Raw genomic sequence first — 18,587 nt, 5'->3', positions numbered from 1 at the left:
ACTCACCCCGAAACTCAGACTTTATTTTGGTCGAGGTTAATTGTGTAGGGTTGCCGGTTTGATTCTCAGCCCAGCAGTTTGATCTGCCAACTGGGCATGGCACACTGGGCGTCAGTGTTATCTAAAGCTGACATAAACAGACGGTCAAAGTTTATCCTCACTTAGCAATCATCTGGTAGTTTACTACTGTCATGTAAAGTCCTTCCTTATCAATGCCTCGTTCTATCAACTAATAAGTGTTCATTGTATAACTCTTAGCTTCTTATCTGGAGTCAAGACTGAGCTAAGCAGTCCAACAGTGTGTCATTCGCAACCCAGTGAGCCTCAAGTTACCATCTGTTTGAGTTAGCTGGAGATATACAGGAATGTTGTCCACTACATTCCTCCTGCATCCATTGTGACGCGTGTGTTCCAGAGGGTGTGGATGTCAAAGCTAGAGGGCGCTGTGGCAGCACTGTTGAAGATTGACGCTCAGCAGCCCCGGGTGAAGAACTCCGAATCCTCCCAGATATGACTCAGCGATCATCATCATTCTCACCATGCACTCTGGAGTTCTGTTTAAGCCTTGTACATTTACCAGCAGAATCATTTTGTAAACTGGATGTTTGCTTTGAATGGGTGTCGATTATTACAATAAACTGATGACTGTGTGATTAAATAGTTTGTTGCCAACTGTAAGACAAGGTACACCTTGGTGAGTGTCACCCAGGCAGGCGTGACATGGACATAAAACATAGAACATCAAAAAAGCGATGGCTTTTTGCCAACATTTTACATGTTTTATTAATTGTTAAGTCTTCATGGAAAAATTAGCAAACAAATTATACATCTGGTGCATCGTGGATTACATGACTTCGCTTTTCTTCTGTTCAGTTGGGGGAAGGGGGGGGTTGTCCCTAGAGCCGTCTAGCCCCCCCCCCCCCCCCCCCCCCCCCCCCCCCCCCCCCCCGCAGCCTCCCTGGGGGCCAGAGCTGGACCCCCCCCACAGCTTGGCATAAGGCACACCCACAGAACCACAAACCCTCCCAGGAGACAGAGATCTAAAGCCAACTGACACATGCACAACAGCTGACATCAAAGTGAAACAAGCCACAATTTAGTGTCGTATGGTGTTGTTCCTTAAAGTTGTAAGACATTTGTTTTTTTGTTGTTTTTTTCGTACGTTTGCTGTCAACATTTATGCACAAGGGTTTACACATCTCATACATATCTCTTTACAGTTAAAAACATGAATTACAAGAGCCTTGTTTTTAGGTGAGCGGGACAGAAGCCACGTGTCGTGAAGATGCACTGCACAGACTCGTGGACAGTGGTGCTGTGTCTGTTCACCTTTATCCCCTATGGCACAAACAGAGACGAGCTCTGTGACTGGTCAGCACTGGTCTGAGAGGAGCGCTCCTAATTGGTCCGCCGGCGTCATTCGCGAGGTCCAGGATTGGTCGACACAGCTTGGCGTGTCGACGTGTGTTCCCTCACATTTGATAATACTCCAGGAGGCTCCTCCTCTGGCAGACTTGACAGGACAGAAGACTGGCATCATCCTTCAGGCTTCCCTGCTTCAGTGACAGTCTGAGGTAGGACTACAAATGAGCCCGGATGGGCAGTGGCAACCCATAACTATGTTGGTGACCGCCTGTTTGTTGGATGCGCACACTGGCAGAGCCCCCCCCCCCCCCCCTCTCGTTGCCATAACTACAGTACACCTCATCCCCTCATTCGATCGCACGCCTTGTTTGCTCTGAAGCTGACAGTTTGACAGCAGGTAGGACACGGTCACGAGAAATTAATTTGTACAGTGTTCTCAGTGATAAATTTTACAGGTCGGAGACAGTTAAACCCAACTGCCCTGCATTAGAACAGACATCTCCCTCGCCTAGGTTTAGCAGCACGCACACAAGCCATTCTCTCACACGTGCATACACACATATATATATATATATATTGTGTATATATATATAATACACACACACACACACAGTTATTGCTTTGCAGCAGAGTGCAGACAGCTCCAGGCATGGTCACTATGTTGCACGGACACAGGTGGACGTGCACTTCCTCAACACACGAAGAAGACAGGTGGACGTGCACCTCCTCCACACATGAAGACAGGTGGACGTGCACTTCCTCAACACACGAAGAAGACAGGTGGACGTGCACTTCCTCAACACACGAAGAAGACAGGTGGACGTGCACCTCCTCCACACATGAAGAAGACAGGTGGACGTGCACCTCCTCCACACATGAAGAAGACAGGTGGACGTGCACCTCCTCCACACATGAAGAAGACAGGTGGACGTGCACCTCCTCCACACATGAAGAAGACAGGTGGACGTGCACCTCCTCCACACATGAAGAAGACAGGTGGACGTGCACCTCCTCCACACATGAAGAAGACAGGTGGACGTGCACCTCCTCCACACACGAAGAAGAAGCTCTAAAAACAAAAATTCATTCAATGTTGTACAACTATGAGTTGCGCTGCAAACAAAATTAAAAATAAATACCTGTCACATATCTGACAACTCATGATCAAATGTAAAACCTTTAAATCATAATCTAAAAAATAAAAAGCATTTACCAACAATAAAAATAGGACGAAGGTTTCCAGTTTAGTCTCCACCCTCAGACTTTGCATACATTCTTTGGTCATGAACTGGACTAAATCCCCCCTCCTTTAATGAACATCACTTCAACATCCGTAATGACTTTCAGAAAACCAGCTTTTTACTTTCAGACTCCTGCTTCAACCTGCCCTAACCTCTCTGCCTGACATACACTTAACGCCTCGCTCCCCTGCCTCCCCTGCCCAGCCTCGCTCACCCTGCCAACACCAAATCAAGATAGCGAGATGTCCACCGAAAAAGGAGAGGTGAATGGAGGGACGTCACCTCTTTCTGGCCGCCCTGGCATGGCTGACCAGCAGTGAAGGCACTGCACAGACCCTCTCACCCCCGATGCCCTGGAGAGTCCTCTGTGCTGGGCTGCCCTCTACCCTCACCCCCAACCCCACAGGGTGAGCGAGGGAGGCCCCCAGGTGGTGGGTGGTGGGTGGGGAGGGAGGGAGGGGTATTCCCAGACTATCCCTCAGCCAGCGCTAAAACAATGATGAAACACTGTGACCAGACTGTTCAGGAGCGTGGCGAGGAAGGGGAGGGGTGGGGATGGGGACAGGGGGGTTGTGGGATGGCGTGTGACATCATCCCTGGAGTTCCTCAAAGCAGATCTCACACACCCTCACAGGCTTCTTGGAGGAGGGGGTGAAGGCGTTCCGTCCTGAGCACTCTCCACAGAAGATGTTCCCACAGTGTCTGCAGTGGTGCTGAAAGGAGGAAGGGTGGAGAGAGAGAGAGACACAGAGAGAGAGAGAGACACAGAGAGAGAGAGACACAGAGAGAGAGCAAGAGAGAGAGAGGTGGTCAGCTGTGCAGACGTGGTCTGGGACCTTGCTCCTGCACATCTGGGCTGCATCTGAATAGCTCCTTTTCACCCTTAGCAGGTCTTTTAGCTGTCCTTACTAAGTGTGCAATGCTACATGAAAGATTACAGAGTATAAAGTAGTATTTCACTCCAACCCTAGTTGTGAGAAACACGATTCAGCTTGTTAACCAGCCAATTATTTGAATTGGATATTGTGACAGGTCATGAACACCCGAGAGAGTACACGGCACCCTGTCGTACCACTGAGGCCATAAACACATCAAGCAGAGCAGGTCGGAGACTCACCTTCCTGACAGTGACTGAGAAGCCCTTCCCACAAGCCATGCAATTCTGCACCTCGTGATCCTCCGCCCACTTCCTGGTTAGGGACTGGGACTGCTTTATCTGCAGCCAATAGGAAGGATGGTTACTGGCACATGACCGGCACCACCCTCGAAGCTCTTCTCAGCAGTGATTAATATGACCAGCTAGTCATGTCAATGTTTGTGGTGTGGTGGAGAGGGGCGGACCTGCAGCGACTGGTTCTCCCTGCCCAGCTCCTGCATGGCGGCTGTCGTATCATCCAGCTTCCTCCTCATCTCCAGCACCTTGGTCTGGAGCTTCTCCATTTCTCCTTCCCCTTTAACACACCTGGTACACACACACACACACACAGGTTTGTTTTTCTATCCTAGTGGGGCCCAAACATTCACTTCTTCACCTTAATGTAATTCCAACCCTAACACTAATTATAACCCTAAAACCCCCCCCTTAATAAACACTTTTGAAGCTATGGGGGCCAGCGAAAGGGCCCCCCAAGGTCACAGTTTTCATGTTTCACGAATACTTGTGAGGACATTTTGTCCCCACAAAGCTAGTTAAACAAGACCACACACACGCGCGCGCTCCCCGTCTCACCGCTCCAGCAGGGCCCTCCTCTCGTCCTGGTTGTTCTGCACGGTGGCCTCCAGCACGGCGATCTCCCCCCTCAGCTCGTCGGTCTGCTTCTCCAGCTCGCCCACCCGCCGCTGGCTGCCCTGCCACTCCCTCTTCAGCGTGGCCACGTTCTCGTTCAGCGCCGTCACCTGCAGGCCCAGCTTGGCCTCCGCCTCCTCGCCGCGCCGCGCCTGCTCTTCCTGTGCCTGCCGCTGCAAGGCCTGCCGGGGGGGGGGGGGGTAGGTGTCAGGTGGTTAACCAAACAAACAAGGGTACCTTTATGGGACGCGCGGGCCTTTCGTACATTGAGTATCGGAAGTGACGAAGCGGCGATGGCAGCAAACTTGGTTTATTTTGGCGCAACGTCGAAAAGCGAGCCCTCAAAGAGGGTCGAACACCTCAACAGTTTGGCGCGTAGGTGAGTTTACCAGTTGAGCCTGCGCCTCCCTGGTCTGAGCGCGGAGCTCCTCCTCTCTCTGCTCGACGCTGCCCCTGGTGGCCTGGTGGTCTTTCTGCTCCTGCTCCACGGCAGCACGGGCTGCCTCCACCTGGCCTTGAGCCTCCAGCTTCTGCTGGATCAGCAGCTTCTTGGCCTCCCGCAGCTCCCTCAGCTCCTGGGGGGGGGGGGGGGGGGGGGAGAGGAGGGAGGAGAGAGAGAGAGAGGCAGAGAGAGAGAGAGAGAGAGAGAGAGAGAGAGAGAGAGAGAGAGAGAGAGAGAGAGAGAGAGAGAGAATACAAAAGGAGTGAAGTGAGGAGAAGAACGTGAATGAAGGAAGCAAGGGTGAGGCGGAGAGGGAGATAACGGGAGAGAGAGGGCATGAGGTGGGAAGAAGGGACTGACCTTCTCGCTCCTCTCCCCCAAAGCCTTGAGTTCGGAGGTCAGTCGGCTGGCGTCCTTCTCCAGGGAGCTCCTGGCCTGGCTCAGCTCCTCCACGCGCACCCTCTCCCCCCGTCAGCTGCTCCTGGGTCTCGCCCTGGGGGTTGAAGAGACACACAGAGAAACCAACATATCAGAGTTCCGTGCAGTTAACTAGTGGAGTTAGCTTGTACAGTTAGCTAGCAGAGTAAACTGCTTTCTCTACTAGATCATAATTAATGAACTCAAAGAGTCCTAGCTAACTTTAACGACTGCTGTAACAAACCTGACTCTACTAGATCATGATTACCGTATTGTCCGGACTATAAGTCACACTTTTTTCATAGTTTGGCTGGTCCTGCCATTTAGTCAGGTGCGACTTCTATATCAATATATATATTATATATATAATTTAAAATGTTTTTAAATGTTAATACTTACTGACTGACATGAACCAACGAGTTCCACAGATTCAGTGATGTGGAATGAGATTGGGAGCTTGGTGAACTACCGTACTGGTAATTTGCTTGTTGGACTCGCTAGCTTGTTGTTAGCCTCTTCATCCTCCCAGGTATGTTCTTGATGCTATTTTGTAGCTGAATAACTGATAATGTGTACAGTTCTCAGCCCGGTTGGCATGACTGACCTGTAGTTTCTGCAGCTCCTGGAGGCTGTCGGCCTGCTGCTGCAGCCTCTCGTCCCTCTGGCCCAGGTCCATGTCCAGGGCGGTCCGGCTCTTCTTCAGCTCCAGGACCTGGGCCTCCAGGCCGCTCAGCTGGGTCCGGTTTGCTGCCAACTCCTCCAGGGACTGGGCTAGCTTCTTCTCACCAGTCTGCAGGGTGAGGGGGGGGGATACGCAGGGTAAACACACACACAGGTAGGTTTAGGCCGAATCCCAATACTCCCCCTTACCCCTTCCCCTTCCCCTTAGTTTTGCGCGTTCCCGTGAGAGCTAGTGGTGTCCCAATACTCTTTTGGAGCTAGGGGAAGGGCTAAGACTAAGGGGTATACACCCCTTAAAACCAAGTAAGATCGGGAGCTTACTTGAAACCTAGGGCTATGTGAAAACTGCGCGACCGGCAACAATGGCGACCAAATCATCCAGAGTCCGATAAATGTTATATTATCGGCTTAATTAATTGATAATAAAATTATGACAGTCTTGTTTTGTGTTATATACAGTCATGAACATATATATTTGCAACCATTTTCCTAATTGAAACGTTTCTAAAAATCGCTAGTTTGGTACGTTAATGTTACAGTTCTGAATTGCACAACAGTCCCGCATTTCTTTGACTAGCATGTCTACAGTTCTAAGTAAACTCCATTAGCAGCGAATTTCGTTTAATATCAGTGCATAACGCTACTTGCTTTGGAGATATCGATACGTGCTAGATGACGTACCTGTAACCAAGTGGCGTCCCATTTCCTAGGGCTATGTAGCCCTTCCCCCTTACTTTCGAGGGCCAAGGGGAAGGGGTAAGTGAAGGGGAAGGGGGAAGGGGTAAGGGGGAGTATTGATATTCGGCCTTAACACCCGGGGCTTACAGTAGTCTCCTATACATGGTATTCTGCTGCTCAGTAACGATGCCCCCCCCCCTCCCCTTTAGTAATGGCGCCCCGTGGCAACCGACGCGTCGTTAACCTCCCTCGTCAACACCCTCACCTGAAGGTCCTGTCTCAGGGCCGAGGCCTCCGACTCCTTGCCGTAGCAGAGGGACTGCACCGAGGCCAGGGTCTCCTGGCTCTGCTCCAGGGCTCGCTGCAGCTCCGCCGCCCTCGCCTTCTCAGAGCCCAGCTCCTGGTCCAGCCCAGACACCTGCTCCCTCAGCAGAGCGCCCTCCTCCGTCTGGAGCGCGCACACACACACGCACAACACGGAGGAACACGACCAGATTTAAACAGGAACATGTGATGAGAGGGACTGAGTGGACCGGTGCGTATCCAGGTGTGGGTGCTTGCCTTCTTGGCCATGGCTCCCTGCAGCTCGGTCACTTGGCCTTCCAGTTTGGTCCTTTCCTGGGCGAGGGCTCCCTGGGCTGTCTTCAGACGGGCCTGCAACTCCTGCGTCTGCTTCTGTCTCTCCGTCAGGGCCTGCTGGGTGCTGGTGTGCTGCTCTGTCGCCCCGGCCAACTGGGATCTCAGCCCTGCCTCTGTCTACACACACACACACACACATACGGTTCTGTCTGGTGACGTGGTTGAGGAGGCATAGGGAGGAGTGGTGTGGTGATGCTCTGGAGGGTTGACCTCGCTAGCCTTCTCCAGCTGGGCTCGGAGATCTGTCAGCTGCCTGGACGACGCCTCCAGGGTCTTCTGCATCTCCTGCCTGGCCTGCTCATGGGCCTTGTCCTGCCCCGGGGAAAGCACACCTTTAATATGCCACACTGCAGTCTTAACTTCCTTTCTAACCTCAATAATGAATGATTGAAAACGATTCAATGGTCGTGCCGGAATTCAATCCTTGAATTTGCAGACCCCTGCCAAATGTCTATGACTCAGCAATAACACAATTATGACAGAATTGTATTGCCGGAGCACACGTCTGGTTATATTCCAGCTCCCAACCACTCTCCCCTGCGTTCTTTGTCTTCAGATATCATAATCATCTTCTTCTTCTAGCCCCTCACTCCACCATTCCACTGACCTTCTCCTCCAAGGCAGCTTTGGTGCTCCTCCTCTCCTTCTCCAGGAGGCTCTGGTTGTCCTTCAGGGCCTTGGAGGCCTTGGCCACGCCGTCCTTGGCCTGGGCCAGCTCTTTCCCCTGGACCTCCATCTCCTTCTGGCTCCTCTGGAGCTCGGCGGTCGAGGCCTGGACGCTCCTGCCCAGCTCTGCCTGCCGTGCCTGCCCCTCCTGGGCCAGCTGCTCCAGCTGGGCCTTCAGGGCGCCCTTCTCCTGCTCGCCGCGCTCCAGCTCCTGCCGGCTCTCTCCCAGGGACGAAGTCTTCCTGGTCAGCTCCTCCTGCAGTGCCTTGGCCCTGGGACACACACACACGCACAGTGTCAATACTGACTCTGGGGAAGGAGACGCCTTCGTCTGGCGGGCGCGTGCGCGGGTCTTACCCCGCCTTCTCCGTGTCGAGCAGACTGCTCAGCTCCTTCACCTTCCCCCTGACCTCTGACGCCTCCTTCTGGACCTTGGCCAACTTCTGCTGAGCCTTCTCCCTCCCCGCCTGCAGCTCCACCACCTGAGCATCCGCTTTCTGTCTCACGTACACAACCACACACATACACAACCACACACACAGGTTTAGGTCCTGGGAGCCAGTAGACATGGTAGACATGGATCCAGAGCAGGTCTTCCGGAGGCTTCTCCTCTCTGTCGTACCTTGGTCTGGGTCTCCAGGAGCTCCACGTGCTGCTCCGAGGCCAGGAGCCGCTCCCTGGCCTCCTTCAGAGCGGCCTCCAGCTGGGCGGCCTGCTCCTGACGCTCCTGCAGCCTCCTGCCCTGCTGCTCCACCAGGCCCTGGCTCTTACTCAGCTCCTGGAGGAGAGAGGGGGAGAGGAGGGAGGAGAGGAGGGGGAGAGGAGGGGGAGAGGTGGGGAGGAGAGGGGAGAGGTGGGGAGGAGAGGTGGGGTGGAGAGGTGGGGAAGAGAGGTGGGTGTGGGATGTTTAAACTTCACGAGTCTTGACCTCCATTCCTGGCCGCGTCACAGCCATGACGTCACCTCAGCTCACCTGCTGCTTGTCCTGCAGTGCATGCTGGGCCGTTTCCAGGTGGTTCTGGAGGTCGGCTCGCTGGGCGGTCTTGGCAGCTTCGGCGGACAGCAGCATCTCCGTCTTGGCCTTCAGCTGCCAGGAGGAACAGGCCTGTTACTGTGGCCAGGTACTGTGTGTGTCTGGGTACTGTGTGTCCAGGACATGTGTGTGTTCAGGTACTGTGTGTGTCCAGGTCATGTGTGTGTTCAGGTACTGTGCGTGTCCAGGTCATGTGTGTGTTCAGGTACTATGTGTGTCCAGGTCATGTATGTTCAGGTTGTGTATTTTAAGGTCATGTGTGTTAAGGTCATGTGTGTTCAAGTACTGTGTTTGTTCAGGTAACGTTTGTGTTCAGGTCATGTATGTTAAGGTCATGTGTGTTCAAGTAGTGTGTGTGTGTTCAGGTCATGTGTGTGTTGGTTAAATAAAAGGAGTCCCCTCCCTTCTACCTGTGTGTCCAGCTGGGCCAGCTTCTCCCTGCTCTGGGCCAGCTGGGCCTGGGTCTCCCCCAGGGCGCTCTCCAGGGCCTGGGCCCGGTCCTGTGACGCCCGCAGCAGCCCCTTCTGCTCCTGCACCTCCTTGTGGAGGTTGTCCTGGGCCTGCTTGTTGCTTTCCGATTGGTTCTTCAGCTTGTCCGTCAACTGGGTCACCTGGAACCGACCAATCAAATCAGTCACATGACCCGGCGTGGTATGCGCCAGCATACGCCTGACTATCTGGTGAATGTGATGCTAATGCTCTTATGGCGTGACCGCAGACGCGCGTGTGTGTGTGTGTGCGTGCGTGCCTGCTCCTGTAGTCCGTGGTTCTTGTCCTTCAGCTGGTGCAGCAGGGCGGTCTCCCCCTGGCCGGCCTGGATCTGGGCACACAGGTCTTCCCTCTGCGTCTCCAGCTGCACCACGCTCTCCTTGCTCTTCTGCAGCAGACACTCCAGGTTCTGGCTCTTCTGGTCCTTGTCCCCGATCTGACGCAGGACCTGCTCCAGGTCGTTCTACGCACACACACACACACACAAGAACACACACAAACACACGCACAGCAGGGAGATGGGACAGGACATGACTGATATAAGTCCTTCCGCACAAGTTACACGACGGAAACATAAGACAGCATAGCTTCACTAAAGTGAATGATGTTGGAGGTCAATATGCTCCATAAAGTGAGGCCTGGAATGTTCTACTCCCAGGACCTGGTCCTGTTTCAGAGCAGTGGTCTCAGATGGGCGTGGGTACCTGGGCCTCTCGCAGCTTCCCATTGGTTGTCTGCTGGAGTGTCTGCACTTCCTGGTTCTGCTGCTTGACCTTCTCCAGCTGGTGCTGCAGGTCTGTGCTCTTACTGGTGTTCTCCTTCAGCTACACACACACACACACACACACACACACACACACAGTAAAACATCACTTGAGGAAATTCAGCGACCAGGCATCTATTCATTCTTGAAAGCAAATCAATAGTATTTTTCATGGTGACGTCTCTGGCTCCCCTCAACCAGCTACCCCGACCCCCGACCCCATGACTCCAGGAAGGGGCTCCTACCAGTTCCTCTGAGCGGGCTAGTTTGAGCTGCAGCTCGGCCACCTGCTGCTCGCGGTCCTTCAGCTTCTCCCCAGAGAGCTGCCTCTGCTCCTTCAGCCGGCCGTCAGCCTCCCCCAGCTGACGCTCCGCCTCCAGCAGCCTGGCGTGGAGCTACGGGGGGGGGGAGGGAGGGAGGGAGGGAGGGAGGGAGGGAAGGAGGGAGGGAAGGAGGGAAGGAGGGAGAAAACACGCCGAATAAGACAAAGGCCCCCGAGCCATGAGACATCCATCCGGGGGGGGAATGCGTGCGAGTGCGTGTCCCCCCACCTGTGCGACCTCGCCCTGCAGCTGAGCTCCCTGGCTCTCCCTCTCCTCCCGCTGCTGCAGCAGCAGTTTCCTCTCCGCCCTCAGCTCGCCGTGCCTCGCCTCCACCTCGCCCAGCTCCCTCCTCAGCCGCCCCGCCTCCTCGCCCCGCTCCCCCAGCTCGGCCTGGGCCCTCTGCAGCGCGGCCTCGCCCGACGCCGCCCGCCCCTGCGCCTCCTGCAGCTCCGCCTCCCTCTGCTGCAGCGAGGCCTGGGCGGCCTTCTTGGCGCTCTGCTCGGCCGCCAGGCCCTCCTCCAGCTCCTGGTTCTCCTTCTCCCGGCGGAGCAGCTTCTCGGACAGGGTCTGGGGGGGGGGGGGGAGGAGGAGTCAGGGGGAGAGGAGTGTATGGAGGTGAGACAGGAGGAGAGAGTACAGCTTCAGCCAACACACTTCTGGGGATGGGTGAGGGGTCAGGGACACACAGGGGGTCGGGGGAGGGAGGGAGGGCAGGTGGGGGTCAGAAAGGACATGAGGAGCTTAAAGAAGAACATGGCGGTTCTGAAACCCAGTCGTCCTAACAGCTAAGGCCCTCCACAGCCGCGGCAGTTAACAGCTCTGCTGTAAACACAGGCGCCCCCTCAGCCTGGATCTCCTTTCCCGGAGACGAGCGCCTCGCCGGGGGCAGCGCAGCAGGTGGTACCAGCCTGCAGCTCCAGTCTCATATGTCAGCCCATGGAAAACCTCAGCAGTAAACTCCAGGCTGTCGTGTGTGTGTGTGTGTGTGTGTGTGTGTGTGTGGGGGGGGGGGGGGGCATTTGTGAGGTCTGGGTCTGGTGGAGAGGAGTGGGTTGGGGGGGATGTCCGTGATGGAACAGCAGGTAGCAGCAGATCATGGGGGGTGTTAACGGGAGATGTGCTAACTAGAGAGCGTGACAGAGTCGCTGCAGTCTTCTCACAGGCTCTCGTCTTCTCGTCCGGCTCACAGCAGCTGCTCCTGTTTATGCTGCCCCTCTCTCTCTAACTCCGTCTCTCCCTCTGACCGCTGCTCGTCTACCTGGGCCTTGTTCTGTCTTTTCTCTCAGTCTCAGTCCTCAAGTCTCACAATCCTCCTCTCCCCATTGCGCTCATTTCCGACACGCCCAGTTCCTCTCTCTGCTCTGTTTGACCCGTCTTGTCCGGAATCGGGTCGGGCCGACGACTGTCGGAAGGTGGGAGGGCGGGGAAGGTACGACCTCCGTATGCCCACTTCGGTTTGACGAGCAAGCGTGCCGGTGGCACGACCGACACGCCTGACTCGAAAGGGGGTTTAATCCCCGCCTGGCAACGTCCACAGCAGCCCTCACCCACAGAGGCTTACCTGTGGTCGTTTGTCAGGTCCAGTGACAGCACCCAGATCACCCCCTGCTGGTTTAATTATAGACCTGGGGGGTTTGTCAACGAGTCAACTGGGCCAACCAGGGCGATGACAGGAGGGCTTTATATTCGAGTGTGGGGGGGGAGGGGCGGGGGGGGAGGGGCGGGTTTAAAACCAAACGTGTGTTTGGTAGGGCTTGTTAACATAACAGCGGCTCCAGCGCACTGGCACAGGCATGTTGGTGCTGCAGTGCTGTCAAATACCTGAAGCGTTTGTGGTGGTTTATTCGTTTTTTTCATATGCCTTTGTGTGTGGGAGTGTGTGGGTGTGTGTGAGAGTGTGTGTGTGTGTGTGCGTGTACCTGGCTCTGCTGCTGCAGGTTGTTGAGAGAGCTCTGGAGCTGGTGGACCTGCTGGGTGTAGACTGCCGTCTCCTGGGGACCCTTGTCCAGCTCCGCCTTCAGCTGGGAGACGGTGGTCTGACACACATGATGGTGGGGTTACACCTCTGGAAACGGCAGGTGAAACACAGTGGCTGCACGGCACACTATACATTCTCACACTGTAACAAGAGACTAGTGTCCCAGACAGTCAGTGTTACAGAGACAAAGAGTGCATTTGATCATGATTTCTGAGGGCTATTGTGTCATTGAAACAGCCCGTGTCCAGGCCAGAACATTAACATATTCAAAAGTAATCAGCCTCAGTGATAGGGAATAGGAGAGCAGGATAGCAGGAAGACTAGCAGAGAGACAGAGAGGTAGTGAGCCTGTTACAGCTAGCTACAGGCCTCGCCTCGCCTCTCCCCAAGTCTATGAAGACGTCGCCAGATGAAGTGGACAGCCTTATCTTAACCCCATGAATAAATCACGGGCGTGTGTGTGTCTGGCTCCGGGCGCAGAGGAATGTGTGCGGAGGTCAAACGACGGGATAAGGACGCAGGGAGCAAAGGTTATGTCTACAAGCGCTTCCAAGCAGTCCGCTGCTCCCTTAGTGAGCGCGCCACACTCCTAGCGAGCACCACACCCTTAGCAACCGCCTCACCCTTAGCGAGCCCCTCCCTTAGCGAGCACCCTACCCTTAGTGAGCGCCCCACCCTTAGCTAGCGCCCCACCCTTAGCAACCGCTTCACCCTTAGCGAGCGCCCCACCCTTAGCGAGCCCCACCCTTAGCGAGCCCCACCCTTAGCGAGCCCCACCCTTAGCGAGTGTGCCCCACCCTTAGCAAGCGCCCCTCTCTTAGCGACCGCCCCACCCTTAGCTAGCGCCCCACCCTTAGCGAGCCCCACCCTTAGCGAGCGCTACACCCTTAGCGAGCCCCACCCTCAGCGAGTGCCACACCCCTAGCGAGCCCCACCCTTAGCGAGCGCCCCACCCTTAGCGAGTGCCCCACCCTTAGCGAGCCCCACCCTTACCGAGTGCTACACCCTTAGCGAGCCCCACCCTTAGCGAGCCCCACCCCTAGCGAGCGCGCCCCACCTGGGAGGTGGTGTAGCTGGCCTGGAGCTCTTCGTAGTGTCCCCTCAGGCGCTCCGCCTCCTCCTCGCGCTCGCGCGTCGTGCTGTCCATCAGCGTCTGCACCTGCACCAGCTCCCTCTGCAGCACCTCCACGTCCTCCACCCCCGGCCGCTGCAGCTAGGGGGCAGCAGAGACAGCAGGTTATGTGTGTGTGTGTATGTATGGGGTTGGGGGGTGACGACATGGGGGCATGGGGGCTAGGGGCAAGAAGGAGAGGTTACGGAGTTCTTCTACTTTCGAGAAGGGAGGCTTCGGGGAGGTTAAACAGCTAGTGACGGCAGCAGGGAGAGGGGGGGCAGTCCTTTGTGTCTTACCTCTATCCACTACAGACAGAGCCCGCATGCGAGTGGAACCAGTTTAAATCAGCCGCACGGGCGCCGACACAAAAAAAGAAAACACTGTGAATCGGGTGGTCATGGAAACACTTCGCTGCCGAGCGCTCCGGTGGAACGCCGCGTCGCCATGACAACAGACTAGAAAAGGGGGACCCTATATAGGGGGGGGGGGGGGGGGGGGGGGGGGGGGGGGGGGGGCATATCTGTCCTCATTTCTCCCAGTCAACCATATCCATGAGACTTGACCACTTCCAGTGCGGGTGGCTTTGGTGAGAACCAACTAACAGTGTGATCCTCACATGATCATGTGAGCGCTAGTTTTAAGGAAGTACATGACGAAACCCATTGGGTCAGCAGCACGGCACGCAGTCACGCTCTCCAGACGGCTTGCTGTTACCAGTTCTGTGTGGAGCCTCTCCCTCTCCTGCCTCTCTCCCTGCAGGTCTTGGGTCAGGCTGGCCAGCCTCTGGTCGGCAGCTTCTCTTCTGCTCTTCTCCTCGTCGTAGCGAGACTTGATCTCTGAGGAGTGTCGTGGACATTTATGAAAGAATCATTTGTGAGGACAACCACTCAACTGTGCACCAGCTTTTAGACATGGCAAGGTCTGGGTCAACTGAAAACTGATTTGGGGACACGACCCTCTATTGTCATTAAGATGACAGATGAAAGTCAGATGAAAAAACCCAAGGCTATAGTTTCACATTTCCAGATCCTTAATAAAATACTTTTCAGGGATATTGATTAAAGCTAATCAGTTTCATCCCCTACGTACAACCGCCTAGGGAAAAAATCTTGGATGACAACACCCCAATTCTGTATCTAATAATACCCACAATATTTTTGGTATGTAGGCTTGTGAATCCTGACAGTGGATATTTGATTCCAATGGGTTTCTATTATCTAAATAACACTGATCAATTGAAAAGTCAGAAAACATGTCACTTTCCTGGCTTCATGCTCATACTAATCCTTCAGGGAAAATGCCATTCCACAGTATCTCCAGTAGACTGGGATTCACTACCAGGTGTTAGTCTGTGTGCGTGCCATGCGAAGCAGGTCTTAAATCAGACTGGAACGGGGCTCAGTCATAAGCACTGTGTTTCCAGGAGGCTGGTGGTGAGCAGCATCACACAACCCCCCGTCCCTCCTCCAGCCCCAGACCCCCCCAGCCCCAGCCCCCCCCCAGCCCCAGACCCCCCCAGCCCCAGCCCCCCCCAGCCTCAGACCCCCCCAGACCCAGCCCCAGCCCAGCCCCAGACCCCCCCCAGCCCCAGCCCCAGCCCCAGCCCAGCCCCAGACCCCCCCAGTCCCAGCCCCAGACCCCCCCAGCCCCAGACCCCCCCAGCCCAGCCCCAGACCCCCCCAACCCATTCCCAGCCCCCACCAGCCCCAGACCCCCCCAGCCCCAGCCCCCCCCCAGCCCCAGACCCCCCCAGCCCCAGCCCAGCCACAGACCCCCCCAGCCCCAGCCCCAGCCCAGCCCCAGACCCCCCCAGCCCCAGACCCCCCCAGCCCCAGCCCCAGACCCCCCCAGCCCCAGACCCCCCCCCAGCCCAGCCCCAGCCCCCCCCAGCCCCAGCCACAGCTCGACGCTCAGCCCTCCAATCCAACACTCACCCACTATCTCCGTGGCCAGCTGGGCAGCCTTCTGCTCAAACAGGTCTTTCATCTGTTTGATGTTGAACTTCTCCGTCTCTGCCTCGTTCAGCTTCAGCTCCAGGGCTGCACCGAGGGGAGGGGGGGGGGGGGAGAGACAGAGAAGAGCAGCAGATCTTACTGACGGAAGTACACAACCTAAGTAACACAGGGCAAAGAGAGCACAGCAACTCTCCAAGAACTCGATCTCCCTCACCTGCATCGTCTGAGCCTGGCTGGCCGTCACCCTGTGGACCCAGAGGTACAACATTGATCTGTATTACTCTCTCAACAAACCACCCCCCCACTCCCCCAGCACACACACACACTTTTCCACGGTCCCTCAGAATTGGACTGTCAGACAAAGACAAGCCTGAACACTCCTGAATTGTGATGTGAGAGTCTATCTTCTGATGTTTAATATTCATCTAAAAGGAATTACTTGCTTCAGTTGTCCTTGAACTTTGTCCAGCTCCTTCTTAAGCTCCCCAGAGAACCAACGCTCCTCCTGACAAGGAGACAAAGGGGACCACCAGACAGGCAAGCCATCGATGTTAGATAGTTGTTCAGATAGTTGAACGGTGACTTTGCCCGGCGTGTCTGACTATACCTTGAGTGAGGCCTGCAGATCCTGTAGCTCCTGTCGAAGCAGCATGAGGTCGTCCCTGGGGGACGGGGACGGGCACACAGTTACGGGATGGCATACTGGTAGCCTGGGAACCAGATGTCAAGCTAGCTCATGGTTTATTGCTGTGGCCCCCTTCCCATTCAAACAGAATTGTCTCCAGCATTGGGAAGTGCTGGGCCAATCACAGTCGTTTTTTCCGATATGGGCGGGGTTTAACTATGATGGCTGTACAGAGGAGCGCCACTGAGACATTTTCGTAAACAACCAAGTTTTGTTGCTCTGATCAGTTAAATCTATATAATTGCATCCAAAGGAATTTTGGTCTGTGTCCATTAGAACACCCCTTGGAAACCTTAAATGAACTGAGAGGGTTCGAAGACTAAAACACATTTGCAAATTGGTCTGCATTGGCAGGCTAGGCTAGCATACTGGGCTGTAGACAAACGTTTGCTGTGTATAAACGTATGTCTCTATCAGTAGTGAATCCTACAATCTGCTGGGTGTGGGTTAGGGGTTAGTGGAGTACAGGAGGGGGGAGGGGTTTACCGGCCAGGGCCCAGGTGTGTGGGAGCGTCTCCCGCCTCGTGGAACAACTCATAGTGCTTGAACAGTTCTTCTGCTGAGTTGTGGGCCTTCATGCACTGAGGGCAGATGAATCCCTGTGCGCGCACACACACACACACACAGTTAGTACAGTGTGATATCCCTACTGAGAAATGACCAGCAGCTGGAGGTTAAACAGTTTGTTATTACCTCAGAGGTCTGGTCACTGTTGAGGTCAGAACTGGGCTGGTCAGACTCAGAGTTCTGGGAACCTCCTTTCCCAGGAGTCTGTTGGACAGGTGGAGGGATGGGAGGAAAGGGAGGCATACAGAGAGAAACATGTCAGGGATAAGCACCCAGTTAAACACAAATGCGACGAGTGAGGGAGTGACTTGCTATGGGAGTTGGACTGAATCACTGTTCACAGTGGTGAAGAGGGCAAGGTTAGGCAATTACAGCGGAGTCACTTCAGGACACATAGTGTGACAGAACGCTCGTGGGAGGAAGGCTAAAAACAAGCTATTGAAGCTAACTTTCCAGATACACTTTAACGCTGCATAGTTAGACCTATCCACACTAATCACACCCATGAAAACGACCATGTTAACGATACCTGAATGCCCTCAAGTCTGTGCTATAATCAATGTGCTGTGTAAGAACAGGTCATTAAACTCTGTCATCTAGGCTGTGACTCCAAAGCCGTTGTACCGACGTGATTTATCTTTGCTAACTGACATATCCATAGCTCTATTTACCATAGCCTATATCTGGATCATGCTCAGGTGTACGTTCTACGATTATTTGAATGATATAGGCTACGTTTCACTCTGTATGGTTAAACCACATAAAAACGTTTGCATACAAGTTAGCTAGGCTACACAGTAAGGCAGTTGTTCGATTGCAAATTCGGGCGTTATTTAACTTGCTGTATAGTTCTATATAAGTTAATATTCGGATGTATTTTGAACACCATGAAATTCAAATCGACTAATCCCTGAAAAATGATATCAACACAATTAGTTAGACTATTTGACATGGAATGTCCAATATTTTTGTTTCATTGAAAATATGTCTCAGTCGTTTTAGCTGTCAGTGTCCGCCTCTCTTGCAAGCGGGGGAGAAGTGGAGCTGCATGTCAGTATCGTATCTAGTAGCCTATAAACATATCATACTGATTCCATGTTTAATCAATCTGTCGCCCACTCTGCACTGTACATTTCTCGTCTCACTGTTTCATAATAATGTATTGTTTCAACAGAATGACTGACAGCCTTAAACAATTGGATTTTAACTCCTCCTTTACAAAACGGCAGTCCTTTGGATTCAAAACGTTTGTACTTCTTGGTACGCTAGACGCTAGCTAGTTGTTTGACGATCTTACGTTCACATCAACCTGTAGCTAATTAGCACTAGCTAGGCTAACGTTAGCAATGAATGACAACATGGAAACACCGAAAGCTAGGTACTAAGAGGTAAACATAATGCCACCTTTCATAATTCATTCACTATGTGCGATGCACTGAATTCACTGTTCACATGTAACCAACCAGAATCAACAGTCATGATTTAATTATATCGGCCTGACACAGACAGAAGGGAGGCCTGCCTGGGCAAGCAACCGAAACGGTTTCATATCAAATGTGAACGCATGAAGACGACTGTCCCTTTGATGTAAGTGCCTTACCATTTGGAGAATCCGTCTAAGCATGGTCTAGGTGTTTGTTTTTCTTAGGTAAAATATAAAAAATATGTTTATCGATGTTTCCAAGGGAAAGTTTACGTCGTCGTGGGTTCTCCAAGCACCTGACCAAGCCCGCTTGGCAGTCGGACTCAGTACAGCTTCAGCAGG

At 54.0% G+C, this 18,587-nt stretch overlaps 2 protein-coding genes across 3 annotated transcripts in view; one reads left to right on the top strand and one right to left on the bottom strand.

Moving 5' to 3' along the window:
- The window catches only part of plekhg7 (pleckstrin homology domain containing, family G (with RhoGef domain) member 7), a 19,033-nt gene extending 17,346 nt beyond the window's left edge, over positions 1–1,687 (top strand). For both annotated transcript variants that reach the window (XM_047034206.1, XM_047034205.1), the window contains exon 18: positions 416–1,687. In XM_047034206.1, the coding sequence (XP_046890162.1) occupies positions 416–514 (99 nt within the window). In that variant the 3' untranslated portion in view covers positions 515–1,687. The remainder of the gene's footprint in view (positions 1–415) is intronic.
- eea1 (early endosome antigen 1) lies at positions 754–18,587 on the bottom strand. The gene is given in 31 exon segments (XM_047034204.1): positions 754–3,319; positions 3,724–3,822; positions 3,948–4,068; positions 4,336–4,574; positions 4,782–4,967; positions 5,195–5,305; positions 5,307–5,327; positions 5,856–6,041; positions 6,876–7,058; positions 7,172–7,366; positions 7,460–7,561; positions 7,857–8,187; positions 8,273–8,412; positions 8,538–8,693; positions 8,889–9,002; positions 9,359–9,559; positions 9,697–9,900; positions 10,142–10,261; positions 10,446–10,595; positions 10,752–11,090; positions 12,443–12,559; positions 13,559–13,714; positions 13,912–13,920; positions 14,330–14,451; positions 15,550–15,654; positions 15,785–15,815; positions 16,010–16,075; positions 16,178–16,232; positions 16,742–16,854; positions 16,949–17,026; positions 18,423–18,587. Coding segments are annotated over 31 exon segments (4,197 nt in total). The 5' UTR covers positions 18,447–18,587; the 3' UTR covers positions 754–3,196.

The sequence above is a fragment of the Hypomesus transpacificus genome, chromosome 14 (assembly GCF_021917145.1).
Source record: "Hypomesus transpacificus isolate Combined female chromosome 14, fHypTra1, whole genome shotgun sequence".
NCBI classification, from domain to species: domain Eukaryota; kingdom Metazoa; phylum Chordata; class Actinopteri; order Osmeriformes; family Osmeridae; genus Hypomesus; species Hypomesus transpacificus.
This window is presented reverse-complemented; position numbering and strand designations above follow the sequence as displayed.